Source organism: Macaca fascicularis, chromosome 14, assembly GCF_037993035.2.
Source record: "Macaca fascicularis isolate 582-1 chromosome 14, T2T-MFA8v1.1".
In the NCBI taxonomy this organism is placed as follows: Eukaryota; Metazoa; Chordata; class Mammalia; order Primates; family Cercopithecidae; genus Macaca; species Macaca fascicularis.
This window is the reverse complement of record NC_088388.1, coordinates 7,552,940-7,578,088: the sequence shown is the minus strand read 5'-3', so window position 1 is coordinate 7,578,088 and position 25,149 is coordinate 7,552,940. Positions and strand designations below refer to the sequence as shown.

Here is a 25,149-nt window from a genome sequence, read left to right as displayed (position 1 = left end):
GAAATGCAGGCTGGAGGGGAAAGGGAGGGGATGGTCACATTATTGAATCCATATGTTACAAGAGAAAAGGAGCAAGTAGGGGAATAGTCAATTATGTATTTGTCTTGTGCTCAGTAAATTGACCCTTTATATAATAGAAGGAGAACATAAGAGTAGCTACCTGTAGAGGTATTTAACCCTTTATCTGTAGCTATCTGCTTAGGAACAAAAGGAGAGGCAACTTCTTGCATGACTCAGCTTTCAGCTAAATTATTTCCTTTTGGCATAGTGGTTTGGGGTCTTGAGTTTGAATTTTCCTTTCATAAGTACCTCACCAGAAAAAAAAAAAAAATCTTCAAGAAACAAGTCTTGAAGTCCCTCCCTTCAGGACTCCAATTACACATTCTTGAATTAGGCCACCTAAAGTTATCCCACAGTTCACTGAGGCTTTCTTCATTTATGTAGAGAACAGGGTCTTGCTGTTTCCCAGGCTGGAGTGCAGTGGCTTGATCTTAGCTCACTACAGCCTTGAGCTCCTAAGCTCATGTGACCTTCCCACTTCAGCCTCCTGAGTGACTAGGAGTACAGGTGCGCACCACCACATCTGGCTAATTTTGCATGTGTGTGTGTGACATGTTTTGCTGTCATTTTCTATTTTTTTCATATTTATTTTTTTTGAGACGGAGTCTCACTTCTGTCGCCCAGGCTGAAGTGCAGTGGTGTGATCTCAGCTTACTGCAACCTCCGCCTCCTGGGTTCAATCAGTCAGGCCCCTGAAATGATTTCTTTCTCTGCCATTTCAGCCTCCTGAGCACCTGGACCATGGCCAGCGAATTTTTGTATTTTTAATAGAGACAGGGTTTCGTCATGTTGGCCAGGCTGGTCTCGAACTCCTGACCTCAAGTCATCTGCTCGCCTTGGCCTCCCAAAGTGCTGGGATTACAGGCATGACCTACTGCACCTGGCCTATATTTTTCGTATTTCTTTTTTTTTTTTTTTTTTGAGACAGAGTCTCGCTCTGTTGCCCAGGCTGGAGTGCAGTGGCCGCATCTCAGCTCACTGCAAGCTCCGCCTCCCGGGTCTACGCCATTCTCCTGCCTCAGCCTCCCGAGTAGCTGGGACTACAGGCGCCCGCCACCTCACCCGGCTAGTTTTTTGTTTTTTTTTTAGTAGAGACGGGGTTTCACCGTATTAGCCAGGCTGGTCTCGATCTCCTGACCTTGTGATCCGCCCGTCTCGGCCTCCCAAAGTGCTGGGATTACAGGCTTGAGCCACCGCGCCCGGCCTATTTTTCGTATTTCTTATGCTTAGGGTTCATTGATCATGGATCTGCAAAAATATAACATATAAAGTTTATAACGTCTGTGGAAGTAAAACATGTGACAATAGCACAAAGGCCAAGAGGAGAGAAGTAGAAGTATATCACTGGATTTTTAGACTATATATGAATTGTTATAATATCATTTGAAGGTAGACTGTGATAAGTTAAAGTTGTATACTAATAAAGCCTGGCAATCCCTAGGTTAATGCAACAGTTATAACGAATAACTTTAAAAGGAGATAAAATGGAATTATAAAAAATTCCTGGCAGCATGGTGGCTCTTACCTGTAGTCCCAGCTACCTTGGAGGCTGATGCAGAGAGAGGATTGCTTAAGCCTAGGAATTTGAGGCTGCAGTGAGCTATGATCACATCATTGCACTCTAGTCTGAGCAACAGAATGAGACCCTGTCTCTTAAAAAAGGGAGGTGGGGAGAGAGAGAAAACACTTTTTAAAACTTAAAAAGCAATTTCTAATCCAAAAATAGAAAAGAGGAAAAAGGAAACAAAGAATACAAGCAACAAATGGAAAAGAGATGATGGATTTAAACCCAACTGTAGCTATATTCATATTACATGTAAATGATTTAAACAACCCAATTATAAGACAACTGCACTTCTTGGCTCTTCAGACACTCCCCTCTTATTCTGAGTTTGCATCTTAAAATTCCTCTTGCCCTAAACAGTGAGTCAGCCTTAGTTCATGTGTTAATGCCTTCTGAGATTTGTGAGGGAGACTTCATTTACGGGTATAAAGCCTTTCCATAATGCCCCAGTGCCCACTGGGTAGGAATTTTAATCTTCACAATACCTTGTGTTTACCCCATAAGAAAGAGGATGAAAACGAAGAAAGATAAAGGAAAGTACACATTCTGGTCTCTGGCCTTGGTTCAGGGGACAAGAAAGGCTAAGCAGTGGTTCTTAATGGGGTAATCTTGTCCTCAAAGGACATTTGGCAATGTCTGGAGACATTTTTGATTGTCATGGAGGGGGTAATGTGAGGAAGGGTGCTACTGGCATTTGGTGGCTAGAGGCCAGGGATGCTACTAAACATCCTGTAGTGCACAGGACTGCCCACCACAGTGAAGAATTATCTGGCCCAAAGTGTCACTAGTGCAGAGGTTAAGAAACCCTGGGTTACAGATAGGATAAGAGTGGGAATGGGAAGTTCAGAAACCATTTCAGGGGCATGCCTTCTTTTGTTTTAGATAATAGGTTTGGAGACGATCAGAGGAAGTTTCCTTCTCAATCTGAGTATACTCAAATACTTCCCAGAAAATATTGCATTTGTATATACTTCTAGCATGTATCACATTGTATTATAGCTTACCAGCTTTTATGTATCTCTCATACTGTAAATATGATAAACTTGAGGACAGATATTATCTGGATATTCATCTTTGTACCCCAAGATCTTAGAACTTAAAACAATGTTAACCTGTGGTGCCTTTCAAATCTATGATCATGTGAACCGGATGAATAAATAAACTGTCTTAATATTGTATCTGTAACTCACACTTATTAAACCCAGAATAAATTTCTGGGGATCCTAGTGGATCTATCTGTGGTGCCTCACACCTGTCTTCAGTGTGGAAAGGCTTAGTATATAACTGCTTAGGCTGGGCATGGTGGCTCATGCCTGTAATCCCAGCACTTTGGGAGGCGGAGGTGGGCGGATCACGGGGTCAAGAGATCGAGACCGTCCTGGCCAACATAGTGAAACCCCATCTCTACTAAAACTACAAAAATTAGCCAGTCATGGTGGCATGCACCTGTAATCCCAGCTACCCAGCTACTTGGGAGGCTGAGGCAGGATAATCGCTTGAACCCGGGAGGTGGAGGTTGCAGTGAGCGGAGATGGCGCCATTGCACTCCAGCCTGGGTGACAGAGCAAGACTCTATCTCAAAAAAAAAAAAAGAAAAAAAAAAAGTAACTGCATAACACATTTATGGGAGTGTAAACCAGGTCAGGGTTATATTTGTTTTTTATACAAGTGAATACATAGTCATAAGATACTAAAACTTGGCAGTTTTCTTTAGCAACTACACATATTTCTATATGGACCTTTGGGTCTGCCTCTGATATTGTCAACTTGGGAGCAGCCAATGACTACTTTCTTCAAAGATACCTCTTCTTTAATTGATTGGAAAAAATACCATTTGTGTATGGTACCCAATTTGGATCTCAATTTGGATAGAGGTATATCCTCCCTCTCTCTGCACAGGAATGAAGAAACTTGAAGAATATTAGAGAAATGAAAGGAAATACGAATAGAAAGTGTATATAAAAATATGACCAGAGATATGGCCCAGGTTGGGGTTTGAGGGTCAGGGTCTGGCCAAATGTGAGAGACCACTTGAAGTGAGGCAAACAGGTGTCAAACAGGCAAAGCTCTTTCAGAGCTTGTTTTGGCATTGCATGTTTTTTTGTTGTTTGTTTTTGTTTGTTTTGTTTTGTTTTTTGAAACAGAGTCTTGCTCCGTCGCCCAGGCTGGAGTGCAGTGGTACAATCTTGGCTGGCTGCAACCTCTGCCTCCTGGGTTCAAGTGATCCTCCTGCCTCACCCTTCCGAGTAGCTGGGATTACAGGTGCCCACCACCATGCCTAGCTAATTGTTTTTTGTATTTTTGGTAGAGACAGCGTTTCCCCATGTTGGCCAGGCTGGTCTTGAACTCCTGGCCTCAAGTGGCCCACCTGCCTCAGCCTCCCAAAGTGCTGGTATTATAGGTGTGAGCCACCGCACCCGGCCTGGCATTGCATGTTGATACTGGTTCTCCTCTTACTTCCTCTGCTGCCTCCTCTATTCCTGGTCTTTCTGTTAGATACTTGTTCAGAAGAGTTCTAATGTACCTAATCTGTCAACTCTGGGCCTTTACAAAGGTAAGGGAGCAGTGATACTTCTGAACTACTGTGGAAGATAAATGCTTCATAATGAACTGAGAAAATCACATAAAATTCCTTAGAAACAATTAAAACACATACAAGTGCAAGATATAATAGTATTAGGCCTAGGAAGCGGACTGTAATATTCACATAAACTCTAACCATACCAGCTTTGGGTGAATCATGCTAAAAGTTGGTGGTTAATAACTGAGCTAATAAAACTGTGAAATTGGAGTATGTGACCATGGGCTGATATCTAGGAGGGGTTGCAGTTTTGAGATTGACTGTTCTAACTAGAATCCTATGAAATTTAGAAGGTAGTCTGGTCTTCTGGCTCCTGAGGAAGATGACCAATAGGGAAGAGGTATTCTGCAGCTATGACTGGTATGAGAAGATTGAAGCCTACTGGGATGGGGCAGTATCTTAGAGGGAATGATAGACTCCACCGATTTCGAATAGAGATATGACTGGTGAATTTCTAGGGCTCTCCATATCTCCTTTTCTCTTTCATTTTTGTTTTTGGGCTTTGCTGGTTTAGTTTTTTACCAATTCATGGTCCTGAACTTTCTCAGTTAACTTTGGAAATGGATAATGTAGAAAATGTCCCTTCATCTCCCTCCCTTATTACTCTAAAGGACAGAACAAGGATCCATATGAAGGTACTTCTCTACATGGATCTGAAATATAGGACTATCCTGATTGTATTCTAAAGGATCAAGGTGCTAGAAAGTGACCACTGGGCAATGGATTACATTTGGGGATACAAATATATAGTACTGGGGCTAAAAGCAGATTCTTTAGTCAGTCTAGCAAAATCTAGAACTCAGTTCCACCATTTACTGGCTCATGCTGAATGAGGTATTTAACCTATCTGTGCCTCTTTTCTTATCTGTAAAAGGGCATAAGAATAGGTCCTATCCAATAGTGTTGTTGTAAAGTCTAAATGTGGAAATAGTACATAAGCATTTACCTGGCACGTAACACAAGTTAGCTGTTGTCATCACACTTAGGTGAATCTAACCTCTTACCAGCCATACCTGCCTTAGAAAGTTGTACAAGGAATCAATTAATTTATTGTGTAGTGCTTCTCAGTAATGTAAAGGAGTGTTGTTTGGTTTGCATTTTACATACCTAGTTACTATTTTCATGTTCTTCCTGTGAATCATTATGATTTGCTTCCATCATGTGGATAGAGAAACAGGTTCAGGAGGGTAAATGAGTGTTTGAATTTAGATCTCCTATTCTCAGATCCTTCTTTGTTCAGAATACAGGTTCTGTAGTCACTTTGTATTTCGAGGGCTTTACTTATCTTAGAAATTCATGTAATATCTTGTCCTCTAGATTTGGTGCTTCCAGATGTGAGTTATCGGGCGGAATCCAGTGAGGGGGATCAGTCTCATAATATGGACCCTCAAGGACAAACTCTGCTGCTTTTTCTCTTTGTGGATTTCCACAGTGCATTTCCAGTCCAGCAAATGGAAATCTGGGGTAAGTATAAGAGAATGGGGTTGCCAGCTTGGGTATGCCAAATGCTAAGAGAGAGGGAAACTTTGTGTAATGCACACATGTAAATTAGATATATTTCTGTAGAATAAAGAAGTTCAGTGAAAAACCCTGCTTAATAAAATAAATATATCCTATAGAAAAGATTCATATATTGATGCATTGCTTAAATGACAACGTTTCTAGATCTGGTTGGCCAGAAATCAGCAGACACTTCATATATATTGCTCCCTAGGGATCAGCAGTTCTCAATGTTAGCTGCACAATATTACCTGAAGAGCATCTAAAATGCTCATTCCCCAGAGATTCTGATTTCCAGATGGACTGAGGTGGGGCTCAGGGCTCAGTATGTTTAAGAAATTTTTTTAATTTTTAGAGACGCTCTGTCATCCAGGCTGGAGTGCAGTTGCGCGAGCATAGCTCACTGCAACATCAAACTCCTGGGCTCAAGTGATCCTCCCACTTCAGCCTCCCAAGTAGCTGGGCCTACAGATGTATGCGACCGCACCTGGATAACTTTTTCAATTATTTTTTGTATTATTATTTTTTGTATGGAGGTCTTGCTTTGTTGCCCAGGCTGGTCTCGAACTCCTGGCTTCAAGTAATCTTCCTTCCTTGGCATCCCCAAGTGCTTGTTGGTATGTTTTTAAAGTTTCTCAGGCCAGGTGCAGTGGCTCACGCCTGTAATCTCAGCACTTTTGGAGGCCGAAGTGGGTGGATCACTTGCAGCCAGGAGTTCAAGGCCAGCCTGGCCAACACGGCGAAACCCCATCTCTACTAAAAATACAAAAATTAGCTGGCATGGTGGCGGCTTCTTGTAATCTCAGCTATTTGGGAGGCTGAGACAGGAGAATCTCTTGAACCCAGGAGGCAGAGGTTGCAGTGAGCCGAGATTGTACCACTGCACTTCAGCCCGGGCAAGAGATTGAGACTGTGTCTCAAAAAGTAAAATAAAGTAAAGTAAAATAAAATAAAATAAAATAAAACTTCTAGGGTGATTCTGATGTATAGCAAGGCTTGGGAACTTTTCATCATCATGCTGCCTTTCCAGGCGGATTTTTTAAAAATGCACACCTAACTAGCCGGGCGAGGTGGCGGGCGCCTGTAGTCCCAGCTACTCGGGAGGCTGAGGCAGGAGAGTGGCGTGAACCCAGGAGGCGGAGCTTGCAGTGAGCTGAGATCCGGCCACTGCACTCCAGCCTGGGTGGCAGAGCGAGACTCCGTCTCAAAAAAAAAAAATGCACACCTGTTCTTATTCAGGTATGCAACAAGGAACCTTTGGTGTTTATCTGTTAGATGGGTGATAATTTGTTATCAATCAGAAAGGTTATCTATGATAGAGATAAAACAGTGGTTTCATTTTCTGGTCCATGAAACACATGCATCAGAATCACTGGATGATGATGATGATGATGATTATTATTATTATTATTTTTGAGACAGAGTCTCCCTCTGTCACCCAGGCTGAAGTGCAATGGCGCGATCTTGACTCACTGCAACCTCCACCTCTCGGGTTCAAGTGATTTTCCTGCCTCAGCCTCCTGAGTAGCTGGAATTACAGGCACATGCCACCACACCTGGCTAATTTTTGTATTTTTAATAGAGACGGGGTTTCACCATGTTGGTCAGGCTGGTCTTGAACTCCTGACCTCATGATCCACCCGCCTTGGTGCCCCAAACTGCTGGGATTACAGGTGTGAGCCACTGCCCCTGGCCATTATTATTATTTTTGTAGAGACAAGGTCTGAACTCCTGGGCTCAAGTGATCCTCCCACCTCGGCCTCCCAAAGTGCTCGGATTACAGGCATGAGCAACACACCTGCCTCAAGTGATTCTTAAATATAGTAAAACTTGAAAACCACTGAGCATGAGCAGGAGTTGGCTTCTTTATTTTAATCCAGTAAACCCTGAGATGTAAATTTAAGTGTTTCTCAATGCCCTTCTAATCTTTGAGGAAAGTTACAGGGAGAAGTGGAGCTTATACAAATTTGGGGAAAAGTTTGTAAGCCTCCCTTTTGGTGCTTCTGATATGTCTCTGTGTTCTCCTTTCTCTATGGGCCAGTGTGTTTTCATGGGACTCTATTCAGGCACTCCAGTGCTATTTGGTGTGGCCCTGCTCCCACTGAGTCATAAGAAAAAGACTGCTTACAACACCAGACCAAAAGAGCTCATGTTGACTGGTGTCCATTATTTATTGAACAAACCATTGTTGGCTGTGGTATTCTTCCTGCTACCTTCCTTCTGAGCCTCTCAGCAGTAAGATAAGGCAAACTTTTCCCTGCCTTTTCCCAAAACGTGCTGTACACACTGTAGGAGAGAAGCACTGTTTCCTGGGGCTCTGGCTTGTAGCTGTTTATTTGAGGAGCTAGTGGTCTTTGGTGCATGGCCGTTCCGATGATTAATGCCGGGGAATGGAAAATAGATATCTAAACTAATGTGAGGATTCCTAGGGCTGTTCCCTGTGGCCTATGCTCACACAGACAGAGGCTGGTAAGAGCAGCAACTTATTATTGTGGAAAAGACATCAGGGTGGAATCAAGAGACTTGGGTTTAATTTTAGCACTGATACCAACTTCCTCAGTGATTTTTGGGAAGCATGTCACATAAATCTGAGCCTCCCTTTTCATATCTTTAACATGAGATTGTTAGGCTAGGCCCCATCAAAGGCCTTTCCAGGTCTAAAACCCTCTTAAGACTTAAGATCTGCTACCTTCTGGCAGTTTTTTTAAGGTCTGCCAGAAGGTAATCCTCAGATAATGTAAGCCTGATAACATGTTCTGATCCCTAGTGAACATTCCTTAAGAACTCAGATTCCTCAGAAACACAGTATTATCATTCTTGTACTACTGTGATAATCTGTACACTTCTGTTTAGCTTGACTCTGAAGGCCTGCAGTATCTCAGTTGTTGTACTCAGTGTTGGATTTAAAAGAAATTCATCAATGTATTAGTAAATACAGTAAGTCTCTCACATCTTACACATCTGGTAATTTAAGACTAGCCTCTGAAGAAGTTGCACAGTGAGGGGAGGTAGATATAGACATGGTGATAATTTTACCTTATCTTCCCCCTTTTCTTTCTCATATCCTTAAAAGCTTTCTCTAGAACCTCTTCTTTTAGGAAACAGATTGTTCAAAATTAGTCTGTTTCCATGTGTCTTTAAGAAAATTACTTAATTGGCCTTATGCCCACCTACCTTGTCATGGTAACTTTTCTGTGATTAACTCATTTTTTTTTCTTGTGACTAACTCATTGTTTTCCACAATGTCAAAAGCATTTTTTGATGGTCAAAATTTTAGGAATGAACTTTGACTTTTAAATTAAATGTCTGATGGGTGCAGCACACCAACATGGCACAAGTATACATATGTAACAAACCTGCACGTTGTGCACATGTACCCTAGAACTTAAAGTATAAAAAAATAAAAAATAAAAAAAAATCTGCTCTCAAAAGGGATCTGATTTCTTGAAGCTATTCTTAAAACCAAACTATGGAAAATACCAATCTAGATGATATATTAACATAGCAATAGCAATATTTTGAAATTGTACAGTGTATATTTCAAAACACTTCATGGGCCAGGCACCGTGGCTTGGCACCTGTAATCCCAGTACATTGAGGGGCCAAGGCAGGAGGATTGCATGAGCCCTGGAGTTTAAGACCAGCTTGGGCAACATAGCGAGACCTCGTCTCTACATATAAAAATGTGCCAGGCATGGTGGCTCACACCTGTAATCTCCACACTTTGGGAGGCCAAGGCAGGCGGATCACCCTGAGGTCAGGAGTTTGAGACAAGTCCGGCCAACATGGCTAAACCCCGTCTCTACTAAAAATACAAAAATTAGCTGGGTGTGGTGGCAAGCAGGTGCCTGTAATCCCAGCTACTCAGGAGGCTGAGGCAAGATAATCACTTGAATCCAGGAGACGGAGGTTGCAGTGAGCTGAGATCATGCCATTGCACTCCAGCTCAGACAACAAGAGCAAAACTCTGTCTTAAAAAAAAAAAAAAAAAAAAAAAAAGCCAGGCATGGTGGTGGTGCACACCTGTGGTCCCAGCTATTCGGGAGGCTGAGGTGGGAGGATCACTTGAGCCCTGGTGGTCGAGGCTGCAGTGAGCCGAGATCGTGTCACTGCGCTCCAGGCTGGGCAACAAAAAAGCCCAGAAAACACTTCATGTACATTATTGCAGTTTATCTACACAACATACCTCTGAGAGCAGGTGGTATAAAGTCATTTTCTATACTGAAGAAAAGATATCATCACCACTAGTTGATGGCAGAATTGACCCTAGAATCTATGTTCTCCCTGACTCCAGCTCCAGAATCCTTTTGAGCTCACCATATATTACCTTCCCTAACAGGAAAGCCTCATGGTGCCTTATGGTAGAAAATGTTCTTCTGGCTTGCATTTTTAATACAGTCCTGGAAAAAGCCAGCCAGTTTTAGGCTGCTTCATTATATAATTCTGAACACTGTAAACAAAGAATAATCAAGAAAGATTTTCTCCAGGTGACCTGTAAATTTGGCTTCCTGTGCCTGCTGCATCGGGATCATTACATGGCGGCCTATTGTTTGATGGCATAATTTTTTTTGCCTGTTGCTCTCACGTTAGCTTTTCTGAATGAGGCTGAGCAGTGATGCCCATGGTTACTTTAACAGAGATAATCCCCCATTTAAAAGGACCTCATACCAACAGTTCTGTGTCATCTTTGTGAATTTTAACCTTTTCTTTACCACAGTACATCTGAAAGCACTGCCATAGCAGTGATGTTCACATAGATGTAGAGCAGGGTTAGACACACTCTATAGGACATTTGCTTCTCCCTTTCTCCTCTCCTTTGGAGTCACTGGAATTGTTTATAGTACATGGTATGTATATGAATTAAACAGGATCCATTATTTGTTTCTTTAAAAAATAATGTCATTCTTCACCTTAATTTTCCTGAGCTTTCTTAGATTTATAAGTGGGAATTGGGTAGGTTTGTAAGTTGCTGGGAGATTTTGTCTTAAAAAAGGTAATTATTTGTGGATATGTAGGGGTCTCTTCTTCCAAGAGGCATCTTTTCCACTCCCAGTCCTGACTCAGAGCACATGAACAGCAATCTTGAAGTAGTTATCCTCGCTTATGGTTAATCCTTGGATAATGCAAGCCTGATACCATGTTCTGAGCCCTACGGAACATTCCTTAAGAACTCGATTCCTCAGAAACCAGTGTTATCATTCTTGAACTACTGTGATAATTTGTACACCTCTGTTTAGCTTGATTCTGAGGGCCTGCAGTTTCTCAGTTGTTGTACTGATCTCAGTACAACATCTCAGATGTTATATTGGATTTAAAAGAAATTCATCAATGTACTAGTAAAGTGTCTTAAATCTTACACATCTGGTAATTTAAGACTAGCCTTTGAAGATGCACAGTGAGGGGAGGTAGATATAGTGATAATTTTACCTTCTCCCTCCCCTTAGGAGTCTATACTTTGCTCACAGCTCATCTCAATGCCATCCTTGTGGAGAGCCACAGTGTAGTGCAAGGTTGCATCCAGTTCACCGTGGACCAGGTCTTGGAGCAACATCACCAGGCTGCCAAGGTAATAAGGAATTCACAGCCTCTTTTCTCCTATTCTTTAAGAAAAAGATAGCAAGCATATATAGCAGGCACAGGGCCCAGGAGCCCTTCTTCCCTTAATGCCCCTTCCTCTCTCCTGTCAGCTGGGTGATCTTATAACGCTGCATCTAGCCTACAACTCAAACTTTAGCTTAAATGGATCACTGTAACCAGTGATTAGTAGGTGTGTTTGGGTAAATAAGGAAATAGTTAATAGGGAAAAATGGCTGATACCACACCTCTTCCTTATCCATATATTCCCCTTCCCACACAGACTTCTGGAGCTGCTGCCTCGCTGTGTCTTACGTTCCTCCCCCATTTTCCTAATATTTTACACTACCACCTTCTCTCCTTACCTGATTTTCTAAATCCATCTATCCTGTGTACTTTTGGTAGCACATTTCTTGCCTCATATGGCCCACTTTTCAGGGAAAAAACAACCACACTAAGAGAGCAGAACTAAAAGCTGTTTTTTTTTTCCAAATAGTGTGTCTGTTTTCTTGACCAGTGTCCCATTGCTTGTCTTCTCTAAATGTGTCTGTGTCAGTAAGCCACCTCTGTGAAATGTGAGAACATTTTAAAATTTTATATTAATTCCCTAAATGTTATGGTATAAAAATATGTGAGGATCTCAGTAACTTTTGTTGATGGATAGGAAGAATTGTTGAAATCCTGCTCTGATGGAAATGTGTGGGCCCTCTGGGATTCTCTAAACCACATCTTGGGATTCACGCAGTCTTCCCCTTACTTGTTATGTTTCCCAGGCTCAGCAGAAACTACAGGCCTCACTCTCAGTGGCTGTGAACTCCATCATGAGTATTCTAACTGGAAGCACTAGGAGCAGCTTCCGAAAGATGTGTCTCCAGACCCTTCAAGTTAGTAGGAGATTGGGATTGGGGATGCTTAAAAGTGGGCTTTTAAGTGGGTTTGGGTTTAAAAGTGGGTTTGGGTTGGGTATGGTGGCTCATGCCTATAATCGCAACACTTTGGGAGGCCAAGGTGGGAGGATTGCTTGAGCACAGGAGTTTGACACCAGCCTGGGCAACATAGAGAGACCCTGTCTCTACAAGTAACTAAAAAATCACCCAGGTGGGATGGTGCACACCTGTGGTTACAGCTTCTCAGGAGGCTGAGGTAGGAGGATCAACTGAGCCCGGGATGTTGAGGCTGAGCCATGATCGTGCCACTACACTTCAGCCTGGGCAACAGAGTGAGACTTGTCTTAAAAAAAAAAAAAAAATTGTCCAGGGTGGTGGCTCATGCCTGTAATCCCAGCACTTTGGGAGGCTGAGGCGGGTGGATGACCTGAGGTCAGGAGTTTGAGACTAGCCTGACCAACATGGTGAAACCATGTCTCTACTAAAAATACAAAAATTAGCCAGGCGTGGTGGCAGTTGCATGTAATCTCAGCTACTCGGAAGGCTGAGGCAGGATAATTGCTGGAACCTGGGTGGGGGAGATTGCAGTGAGCCGAGATCGCCCCATTGTACGCCAGCCCAGGTGACAACAGCGACACTCCATCTAAAAAAAAAAAAAAAAAAGGCTGGGCGCGGTGGCTCAAGCCTGTAATCCCAGCACTTTGGGAGGCCAAGACGGGCGGATCACGAGGTTAGAAGATCGAGACCATCCTGGCTAACACGGTGAAACCCCATCTCTAATAAAAAATACAAAAAACTAGCCGGGCGAGGTGGCGGGCGCCTGTAGTCCCAGCTACTCGGGAGGCTGAGGCAGGAGAGTGGCGTAAACCCAGGAGGCAGAGCTTGCAGTGAGCTGAGATCGCGCCACTGCACTCCAGCCTGGGCGACGGAGTGAGACTCCGTCTCAAAAAAAAAAAAAAAAAAGAGCCATGATTTTAATGACATTCTACTGCTTATCTTTGTAAAATGTACAGTATTTTTAGAAACATTATTTTATTTGCGCCACTGTGATGCTACATAGTACCAGGCTTAAGTTTTAAGAAATATTTGTTGAACAGTAGTATGTATACTATTTTACAAATAAGGAAACAAGTTATTTAAGATTTCTGCTTTAGGTCACACAGCTAGTTAAGAACAGAGCTAGGGTTGGGTGTGGTGGCTCACGCCTGTAATCCTAGCACTTTCAGAGGCTGAGGCAGGTGGATTGTTTGAGGTCAGGAGTTCACGACCAGCCTGACCAATGTGGTGAAACCCTGTCTCTACTAAAAATATAAAAATCAGCCAGGCGTGGTGGTGCACACCTGTAGTTCCAGCTGCTCAGGAGACTGAGGCAGAATTGCTGAAACTCAGGAGGTGGAGGTTGCAGTGAGCCAAGATCACCCCACTGAACTCTATCCTGGGTTAGGAAAAAAAAAAAAAAAAAAGGAACAGAGCTAGGACTAGATCAGTGATTCCTAATCTAATTCCTTGTTGAAGAATGCTATCTCATGGCGACAGAATACACTGGAAATAACTGAGCAACCTTAACTATTACATGTATGTGGCAATATGGAATCAGAGGCTCACGTTCAAATCCTGACTCATTGACTTATAAGTTATGTTTAGGCCTGTAGTTCTGAGACTTGTCTACAAATTGGAAAAAAATAGTAGTACCTCACAGAGTTATAAAAGTGAGAGCTAAATGTGTGCTATGGTCTGAATGTTTATATATCCCTAAAATTCATATGTTGAAATCCTAACCCCTGAACTGATAACATTAGGAGGTATGAGGCTTTGAGAAGTGATTTAGGTCATTAGGCCCTCATGAATGGGATTAGTGCCTTTATTTTTATTTTATTTTTTGAGTCGGAGTTTCGCTCTTGTTGCCCAGGCTGGAGTGCAATGGCACGATCTCAGCTCACCGCAACCTCCGCCTCCAGGGTTCAAGCAAACCTCCTGCCTCAGCCTCCTGAGTAGCTGGGATTACAGGCATGCGCCACCGCGCCCGGCTAATTTTGTATTTTCAGTAGAGACAGAGTTTCTCCATATTGGTCAGGCTGGTCTCAAACTCCCGACCTCAGGTGATCCACCTGCCTTGGCCTCCCAAAGTGCTGGGATTACAGGCGTGAGCCACCTCGCCCCGCCGGATTAGTGCCTTTATAAAAGGGGCCCCAGGCCGGGCGTGGTGGTTCATGCCTGTAAGTAATCCCAGCACTTTGGGAGGCCGAGGTGGGTGGATCACCTGAGGTCAGGAGTTCCAGATCAACCTGACCAACATGGTGAAACTCTGTCTCTACTAAAAAAAAAAAAAAAAAAAAAATACAAAAACATTAGCCAGGCGTGGTGGTGGGCACCTGTAATCCCAGTTACTTGGGAGGCTGAGGCAGGAGAATCACTTGAACCTAGGAGGTGGAGGTTGTAGTGAGCCAAGATCGCACCATTACACTCTAGCTTGGGTGACAAGGGCGAAACTCTGTCCCCCTACATCCCCACCGGAAAAAAAAAAAAAAAAAACAGACCCTTACCCCTTCTGCCATGTGAGGACACAGGGAGGAAGTGGGCAGCCTACAGCCCAGAAGAGGGCCCTCACCAGAACCTGACCATGCTGGCACTTTAATTTCAGATTCCCTGCCTCCAGCACTGTGAGAAATCAGTTTCTATTATTTACAAGCCACCCAGTCTACAGGAATTTGGTATAGCAACCCTAATGGACTAAGACAGTGTCAAAGTGCATAGCATATGGTAGATTCTCAATAAATGTTAGTGTTTCCCTTCCTTTAGGAATGTGTGCTGACCAACTGGTATTATCAATGGGCAATATATCATTCCATATTTGTTGCTTCATTTTTTTAGTATAGTTTTCTTGAAAAGCTAGTATAATACAAAAAATATTTAAAAATAATAACTAGTAAAATTTATCACTATAATTTTTACTCATTATCTCATATATAGTTGTAATCAAAGCATTCTATTTTCATATATAATTTGACATTTTCCCCATTTCAACAGTCTTAGAATTTTTAGTTAATATCCCACCGTATTGTTTAAATCTAACTTAATAAACGATTTCTCTGTTAGACATTTGTTTACATTCTTGCTTATATAGTGTTTCAGTTAATACCTTTATGTAATGTCTTGCTTCTTTCGAATTATTTTCTAGAACAAATTTCTATAAATGGAGTTATGAGCCAAAGTGTATAACACATTTATAAGCTAGTGTATTTTATCATAACTTCAACTTTCTGGGTCATGTGGATAGCACAGGGTAGTGAGAAGAACACTATATTGGGAATTCTAAGGTATCCATTAAAGCCCTAATTTTTGTACTAACTAGCTGTGAGATCTTGGGTGGGTCACTTCTTTTTTTTTTTTTTTTTTTTTTGAGACAGAGTTTTGCTCTTATTGCCCAGGTTGGAGAGCAATGGCGCAATCTCGGCTCACCGCAACCTCCGCCTCCCAGGTTCAAGTGATTCTCCTGCCTCAGCCTCCCGAGTAGCTAGGATTACAGGCATGTGCCACCATGCCTAATTTTGTATTTTTAGTAGAGATGGGGTTTCTCCATGTTGGTCAGGCTGGTCTCGAACTCCTGACCTCAGGTGATCCATCTGCCTTGGCCTCCCAAAGGGCTGGGATTACAGGTGTGAGCCACTGCGCCCAGCCCACTTCTTTTTGAATTTCAATGTTCTCATCCATAAAATTAGTGTGTTGTATTAGGTTATTACCCTGGTCCCCTTTAATTCTAACATCCTATAATTATCTATTTAAAAGTAGAAAGCTGTTACCTATTTCCTGTGGGTGCAAACTGTATTATTTTGTTCCTCTCCTCCCTAAAAGACTTGTCAGAAAAAAAAAAAGAGTCTCATATCAGCCTCAGTTATGCAGTAGAACCTGTGCTGTCTTGGAAACTCTTCTTATAGAAGAGCAGTTTATATAACCCCTTCATGAACAGATGGATCTTCTGGATATTTATCTCCTACAGAGATGGGAGAACAGGCCAGGTGCAGTGGCTCACACCTGTAATCCCAGCACTTTGGGAGGCTGAGGTGGGTGGATCACCTGAGGTCAGGAGTTCGAAACCAGCCTGGCCAACATAGTGAAACCCGTCTCTACTAAAAATACAAAAATGAGCTGGGTGTGGTGGTGCATGCCTGTAGTCCCAGCTACTCGGGAGGCTGAAGCAGGAGAATCACTTGAACCTGGGAGGCGGAGGCTACAGTGAACCAAGATTGTGCCACAGAACTCTAGCCTGGGTGACAGAGTGAGACTCTGTCTCAAAAAAAAAAAAAAAAAAAAAGATGGGAGAACAAAGACCTTCTTTGAAGTATCTTGCTTAGATGACAGAAGTGGGAAGACATATAGGAGTCACAACTGCCTGTCTTATACCAAGTAGCTCAGGCCTTCTTTTTACCTCTCCTGCCTTCATGAAGACTAAGAAAACTCCTAACTTTAATGGCTTGCCTACTATATGCCTCCTCTTCTCCCTGTATTAACTGTGTGTGAGAGCTTCCCCCCTTGGTTTCCAGTATTGGAACTCAGCATGTTCTATTTCTGGCCCATTTTAGGCAGCTGACACACAAGAGTTTGGGACCAAACTGCACAAAGTATTTCGTGAGATCACTCAGCACCAATTTCTTCACCACTGCTCATGTGAGGTGAAGCAGGTAAGTGTAAATAATCAGTACTTTGGTGGGAATCTTCCATTTTGATATATGGGAATCCTGAATTGAGGGTGGGTAGGTACAAGTGTTTCAGACTGCATAATCTGAGGTCAGCTTTTCAGCAAGGAAGTCTGTGAAACAAAATCATCTGTTTTCTATCTCTCAGGAACGACTATCCCACTGGTTGCCTGGTGTCCAATATCTTGAAAGCCGTTGTTTCATACGTTGTATCCAGGATTTTTGTTATTTCAGGCCCAAGGGTAGATTCAGTCCCTGTTACACCATCTTGTCCAGAAGACACTGTAGGATAACTTCATCTTTAATCTCTCTTATTTATTCATCCTATAATTTTAGTTCCAGATAAGTCAATCCTACTGACTGGAGCCAAGAGAGCTAGAAAAGTGGGCTTCAGTTAGACGACTACCACCAGCTAAACTTGGAATCTGGAGAAACAGAATTTCCTGCTAGGATCTCCCTTCACTCATTAGAGGAGACCATCACAAAACCAGTTAAAAGCTATTTGACCTCCTTGAGGGTAAAGACCCCAACTAAGAAAATTCTAGATCTCCAGCATCCAAAAAGGTGAAAAGATAAAAGTGGATTTTTTTGTTTGTTTTTTGGGGGTTTTTTTGGTTTGTTTTTTTTTTTGAGATGGAGTCTCCCTCTGTTGCCTAGGCTGGAGTGCAGTGGCATGACCTCGGCTCACTGCAACCTCTGCCTCCCAGGTTCAAGCAATTCTCCTGCCTCAGCCTCCCGAGTAGCTGAGACTACAGGCGCCCACTACCACGCCAGGCTAATTTTTGTATTTTTAGTAGAGATGGGGTTTCACCATGTTGGCCAGGCTGTTCTCAAACTCCTGACCTCAGGTGATCCGCCCACCTTGGCCTCCCAAAGTACTGGGATAACAGGCTCAAGCCACTGTGCCCGGCCCATAATTTACTTTTTTTTTTTTTTTTTTTTATTATACTTTAAGTTGTAGCATACATGTGCATAACGTGCAGGTTTGTTACATATGTATACTGGTGCCATGTTGGTGTGCTGTACCCATCAACTCGTCAGCACCCATCAACTCGTCCTTTACATTCTTTACGTCCTTGCCATAATTGACTTTTTAAAGCACAAATAGTAACACTGTATTATAATATTTATTACCTATGGAGAAGTAAAATATATGACAATAATAGCACAAAGACCAAGAGGAAAGAAGTGGAAATATACTATTGTAAGGTATTATACTATATGTGGAGTGATATAATACTAATTGAAGGTAAACTGATAAATCAAACCCACAGTGAGATACCACGTTATATTTACTACAACATTATTATTTAAAAAATAGAAATTAAGCATTAGTAAAGATGGGGAGAAATTAGAATCCTTGTGCATGTTAGGTGGGAAAGTAAAATGGTACAGGTGCTGTCGAAAAAAAAATAAATAAATAAAAATAAAAAATAAATAAATAAAAGGAACCAGCTGGACATGGTGGCTCATTCCTGTAATCCCAGCACTTTGGAAGGTCAAGACAGGTGGATCGCTTGAGCTCAGGAGTTCAAGACCAGCCTGGACAACATGGTGAAACCCTGTCTCTACAAAAAAAGAAAAAGAAAAAAAATTAGCCAGACATGGTGACATACACCTGTAGTTCTGGCTACTTGGGAGGCTAAGGTGGAAGGATTGCTTGAGCCTGGGAGGTCAAGGCTGCAGTGACCCAAGAATGTGCCACTGTACTCCACCTGGGTGACAGAGCCAGACACTGTCTCAAAAACAAATAAATAAAAGGAACCATTAAAATAACACAACAAGGCCGGGCGTGGTGGCTCACGGCTGTAATCCCAGCACTTTGGGAGGTCGAGGCGGGCAGATCACCTGAGGTCAGGAGTTCGAGACCAGCCTGGCCAACATGGCGAAACCCCATCTCTACTAAAAATACAAAAATTAGCCGGGTGTGGTGGTGCGTGCCTGTCATCCCAGCTACTCAGGCGAGTGAGGCAGGAGAATCACTTGAACCTGGGAGACGGAGGTTGCAGTAAGCCGAGATCGCGCCATTGCACTATAGCCTGGGCAACAAGAGTGAAATTCTGTTTCAAAATGAATAAATAAAACAAAATAACACAACAAGGAGTTGTAAGTCAAAAAAGGAAATAAAATGAGAATCATAAAAACTCAACCCAAAAGACAGAATGGCCAGGTGCAGTGGCTCACACCTCTAATTCCAGCACTTTGGGAGGCTGAGACGGGCGGATCACTTGAGGTCAGGAGTTCAAGGCCAACATTGTGAAACCCCATCTCTACTAAAAAAAATAAAAATAAATAAAAATTAGCCCGGCATGGTGGCTCGCACCTGTAGTCCCAGCTCCTTGGGAAGCTGATGCAGGAGAATTGCCTGAAGCCCAGGGGCAGAGGTTGCAGTGAGCCAAGATCGTGCTACCGCACTCCAGCCTGGGCAACAGAGTGAGACTCTGTCTCCAATAAAGACGGCAGAAAATGAGGAAAAGGGAACAGAGCACATGAGACTAATAGAAAACACTTATCAAGATGATATATTTAAACACTATCATATCAACTATTCCATTAAATGTTAATGGTCTTGCCAAGCGCAGTGGCTCAGCCTGTAATCCCAGCACGTTGGGAGGCCAAGACAGGCAGATTGCTTGAGCTCAGGAGTTCAAGACTAGCCTGGCCAACACGGTGAAACCCCGTCTCTACAAAGTATTAAAAAATTAGGCCAGGCACGGTGGCTCACATCTGTAATCCCAGCACTTTAGGAGGTCAAGGTGGATGGATCACTTGAGGTCAGGACTTCGAGAGCAACCTGGCCAATATGGTGAAACCCCGTCTCTACTAAAAATATAAAAATTAGCCAGGTGTGTTGGCACACACTGTAGTCCCAGCTATTTGGGAGACTGAACCCAGGAAGCGGGGGTTGCAGTGAGCCAAGATCACGCTACTGCACTCCAGTCTAGGCATTGCAGCGATACTCCATCTCAAAAAACAAAAAAAAAATTGCCGGGTGCGGTGGCTCAAGCCTGTAATCCCAGCACTTTGGGAGGCTGAGATGGGCGGATCACGAGGTCAGGAGATCGAGACCATCCTGTCTAACACGGTGAAACCCCGTCTCTACTAAAAAAATACAAAAAACTAGCCGGGCGAGGTGGCGGGCATCTGTAGTCCCAGCTACTTGGGAGGCTGAGGCAGGAGAATGGCGTAAACCCAGGAGGTGGAGCTTGCAGTGAGCTGAGATCCGGCCACTGTACTCCAGCCTGGGTGACAGAGCAAGACTCCGTCTCAAAAAAAAAAAAAATTAGCTGAGGCCGGGCACAGTGGCTCACGCCTGCAATCCTAGCACTTTTTGGGGCCAAGGCAGGTGGATCACTTGAGGCCAGGAGTTTGAGACCAGCCTGGCCAACATGGTGAAATTCTGTCTCTACTAAAAATACAAAAATTAGCTGGGTGTGGTGGCACATACCTGTTGTCCCAGCTACTGGGGAGGTTGAGGCAGGAGAATCCCTTGAACCCCGGAGGCGAAGGCTGCAGTGAGCCGAGATTGCACCATTGCACTCCAGCCTGGGCAACAGAGCGAGACTCCGTCTCAAAAAGAAGGAAAAAAAATTAGCTCGGTGTGGTGATGTGCACCTGTAGTCTCAGCCACTTGGGAGGCTGAGGCAGGGAGGATCACTTGAGAATGGGAGGCAGAGGTTGCAGTGAACAGGATTGCACCATTGCACTCCAGCCTCGGTGACAGGGTGAGACCCTGTCTCCAAAAAAAAAAAAAAAGTAAATGGTCTGAATAATCCAATTAAAAGGCAGAGATTTACACCTTATACAAAAATTAATTCAAGATGGATTAAATACTTAAATGTTAGACCTAAAACCATAAAAACCCTAGAAAACCATAAAAATTCTAGAAGAAAACCTAGGCAATACCATTTGGGACATAGGCATGGGCAAGGACTTCATGACTAAAACACCAAAAGCAATGGCAACAAAAGCCAAAATAGACAAATGAGATCTAATTAAAGAGCCTCTGCACAGCAAAATAAACTACCATCAGAGTGAACAGGCAACTTACAGAATGGGAGAAAAATTTTTGCAATCTACCCATCTGACAAAGGGCTAATATCCAGAATCTACAAATAACTTAAACAAATATACAAGAAAAAAATCAAACAACCCCATCAAAAAGTGGGCGAAGGATACAAACAAACACTTCTCAAAAGAAGACATTTATGCAGCCAACAGACACATGAAAAAATGCTCATCATCTAGGCCGGGCGCGGTGGCTCAAGCCTGTAATCCCAGCACTTTGGGAGGCCGAGACGGGCGGATCATGAGGTCAGGAGATCGAGACCATCCTGGCTAACAAGGTGAAACCCCATCTCTACTAAAAATACAAAAAATTAGCCGGGCGTGGTGGCAGGCGCCTGTAGTCCCAGCTACTCGGGAGGCTGAGGCAGGAGAATGGCGTGAACCCGGGAGCTGGAGCTTGCAGTGAGCTGAGATCGTGCCACTGCACTCCAGCCTGGGCCACAGAGCCAGACTTGGTTTCAAAAAAAAAAAAAAAAAAAAAAAACAAAAAAAATGCTCATCATCACTGACCATCAGAGAAATGCAAATCAAAACCACAATGAAATACCATCTCACACCAGTTACAATGGCAATCATTAAAAAGTCAGGAAACAACAGGTGCTGCAGAGGATGTGGAGAAATAGGAACACTTTTACACGTTGGTGGGACTGTAAACTAGTTCAACCATTGTGGAAGACAGTGTGGCAATTCCTCAAGGATCTAGAACTAGAAATACCATTTGACCCAGTGATCCCATTACTGGTTATATACACAAAGGAGTATAAATCATGCTGCTATAAAGACACATGCACACATATGTTTATTGTGGCAGTATTCACAATAGCAAAGATTGGAACCAACCCAAATGTCCATCAATGATAGACTGGATTAAGAAAATGTTGCACGGCCGGGCGCGGTGGCTCAAGCCTGTAATCCCAGCACTTTGGGAGGCCGAGACGGGCGGATCACGAGGTCAGGAGATCGAGACCATCCTGGCTAACACGGTGAAACCCCGTCTCTACTAAAAAATACAAAAAAAAAAAAAAAAAAAAAAAAAACTAGCCGGGCGAGGTGGCGGGCGCCTGTAGTCCCAGCTACTCGGGAGGCTGAGGCAGGAGAATGGCGTAAACCCGGAAGGCGGAGCTTGCAGTGAGCTGAGATCTGGCCACTGCACTCCAGCCTGGGAGACAGAGCGAGACTCCGTCTCAAAAAAAAAAAAAAGAAAATGTTGCACATATACACATGGAATGCTATGCAGCCATAAAAAAGAGATGAGTTCATGTCCTTTGTAGGGACATGGATGAAGCTGGAAACCATCTTTCTGAGCAAAACCATCATTCTGAGCAAACTATTGCAAGGACAGAAAACTAAACACCGCATGTTCTCACTCATAGGTAGGAACTGAACAATGAGAACACTTGGACATAGGGTAGGGAACATCACACACCAGGGCCTGTCGTGGGGTTGGGGGAGGGGGTAGGGATAGGATTAGGAGAAATACCTAATGTTAATGGGTGTAGCATACCAACATGGCACATGTATACATATGTAACCTGCACGTTGTACACATGTACCCTAGAACTTAAAGTATAATAAAAGACACACACACACACACACAAAGGCAGAGACTGTTAGACTGGGTAAAGAAGCAAGAGCCAACAACATGCATCTACAAGAATCTCACTTTAAATATAAAGACAGAAAAAAATTCAAAGTATAGAAAAAGATATGCCATGCTTACCCTAATAAAATAGAGCTGAAGAAGCTATTGTAATATCAAAGTAGATTTCAGATCAAAGCATATTACCCGGGATTAAGAGAGTGATTTCATAATGAAAAGATCAATTAATCACAAAGACAATAGTCCTAAACATTCATGCACATTTTTTTTCTTTTTTTCTTTTTTCCTCTTTCATGCACATGTTAAGAGAGCTTTAAAATACATGATACAGGCCGGGCACTGTGGTTCATGCCTGTAATTCCAGCACTTTGGGAGGCCAAAGTGGGGGGATCACAAGGTCAGGAGTTTGAGAGCAGCCTGGCCAACATGGTGAAACCCCATCTCTACTAAAAATATAAAAATTAGCCTGGCATGGTGGCGCACACCTATAATCCCAGCTACTCGGAGGGAGTGGGGGGTCTGAGGGAGAATTGCTTGAATACAGGAGGCAGAGGTTGCAGTGAGCTGAGATCATGCCACTGCACTCCAGCCAGAGTGACAGAGTAAGACTCTGTCTTGGGGAAGCACGGGGCAGCGGTGGGGGGTGGGGGGAAACATGATACAGGCCATGTGTGGTGGCTATGCCTGTAATCCCAGCACTTTGGGAGGCCGAGGTAGGTGGACCACCTGAGGTCAGGAGTTCGAGACCAGCCTGGCCAACATAGTGAAACCCCGTCTCTACTAAAAATACAAAAATTAGCTGGGTGTGGCGACATGCGCCTGTAATTCCAGCTACTTAGGAGGCTGAGGTGGGAGAATTGCTTGAACCCGGGAGACAGGGGTTGCAGTGAACCAAGATCACACCACTGCACTTCAGCCTGGGCGACAGTGAGACTCTGTCCCAAAGAAAACAGATAAAACCATGATACAGGGGGGCTGGGAATGATGGCTCACGCCTGTAATCCCAACACTTTGGGAAGCCGAGGCAGGTGGATTACTTGACCCCAGGAGTTCAAGACCAGCCTGGGTAACATGGCAAAACCCCGTCTCTACAAAAAAAGAGAAAAATTAGCCAGGCATGGTGGCACATACCTGTAGGCCCAGCTACTTGGGAAGCTGAGGTAGAAGAATTGCATGAGCCCAGGAGGCAGAGGTTGCCATGAGCTAAAATCACATCTCTACACTCCAATCTAGGTGGCAGCGAGACCCTGCCTCAAAAATAAATAAAATAAATAAATATACATAAAACTAATAGAACTATAAGGAGAAATAGACAAATCCAAAATTATATTTCAAGATTTCAACAATAATTCTCTCAATAATTGATAGTTTTGATAAGTAGAGACAAAGTCAGAACAATGCTTTCAATCACTTTGACCTAACTGGCATTTATAAAAACACTCTGTTCAGCCACAGAAGAAGAATATGCATTCTTTTCAAGTGCATAAGGCACTTTTAGCAAGATAGAACATATTCTAAGGCATTAAATATGTCTCAATACATTTTTAAAGGATCTAAGTCATAAAAGTATGTTTCTGACTATAATAGAATTATTACAGCAAAATCAGTAACAGAAATCTAGAAAATCCCTAAATATTTGGAAACTAAACGACACATTTTTAAATAACCTATGAGTTAAACACAGAAATCAAAGCGATATTAGAAATATTTTAATTTAATTAAATGGAAAAGCAAATTATCAAAATTTGTGGGATGCAGCTGATGTAGTATTCAGAGGGGAAAATGCCTGTGTTAGAAAAGAAAAAAAGGCTCAAATCCATGATACCACTTTCCAACTGAAACTGGAATAAGAAGAGCAAATTAAACACAAATTAAACAGAAGAAATGAAATAATAAAGATCAGAATGGAAATCAGTAACATAGAAACCAGAAAAAACAATAGAGAAAAATCAATGAAACTAAAAGGGGGCTCATTTAGAAGATTAACAAAATTGATAAACATTTAGCCAGACTAATCAGAATAAAAAGAATGAACACAAATTGTCACTATCAGAAATCAGAAAGGTAGCATCAGATATTAAAAGGATTATCAGAATATTTTGAACAACTTTACAGTACATTTGACAACTTAGATGAAATGGACAAATCCATTGAAAGATACGAAGTTCACTCAAGAAGAAGTACCCCATGCACCTGATAGTTCTGTATCTATTTTTAAAATTGAATGTTTAAAAATCTTACCATAATATCCTCAATATATAAAGAACTCTTTTTTAAAACTCATTAATAAAAACACAACCCAGTTTTTTTAAATGGGCAAAATATTTGAACACACTTCACAAAAGAAGCTACAGATACACAAATGGCAGATAAAGATGTAAGATGCCCAACATCATCAGTCGCAACAAAAGTTCAAAGAACCACAATGAGGTAATCATTTCACACCACTGGAATAAAAGGACTGACTATGCCACATGTTGACAAGCATGTGGAAGAATGAACTCACATACACTGTTTGTGGAAATGAAAAATGGTACAAGCACTTCGGAGAACAGCAGTTTCTTAAAAAGTTAAATACACACCCATCCTATGACCGAATAGTTCTTTCACTCCTAGGTATT

The 25,149-nt window shown here is 42.7% G+C and overlaps 1 protein-coding gene across 1 annotated transcript in view; it reads left to right on the top strand.

Annotated features, from left to right (window-relative positions):
• TOP6BL (TOP6B like initiator of meiotic double strand breaks) overlaps positions 1-25,149 on the top strand; it is a 107,427-nt gene that overhangs the window by 67,133 nt on the left and 15,145 nt on the right. Inside the window, exons 9-13 of the mRNA XM_065529397.2 lie at positions 3,352-3,498; positions 5,523-5,669; positions 11,150-11,271; positions 12,053-12,163; positions 16,747-16,845. Coding sequence (XP_065385469.1) covers positions 3,352-3,498; positions 5,523-5,669; positions 11,150-11,271; positions 12,053-12,163; positions 16,747-16,845 — 626 coding nt within the window. The remainder of the gene's footprint in view (positions 1-3,351; positions 3,499-5,522; positions 5,670-11,149; positions 11,272-12,052; positions 12,164-16,746; positions 16,846-25,149) is intronic.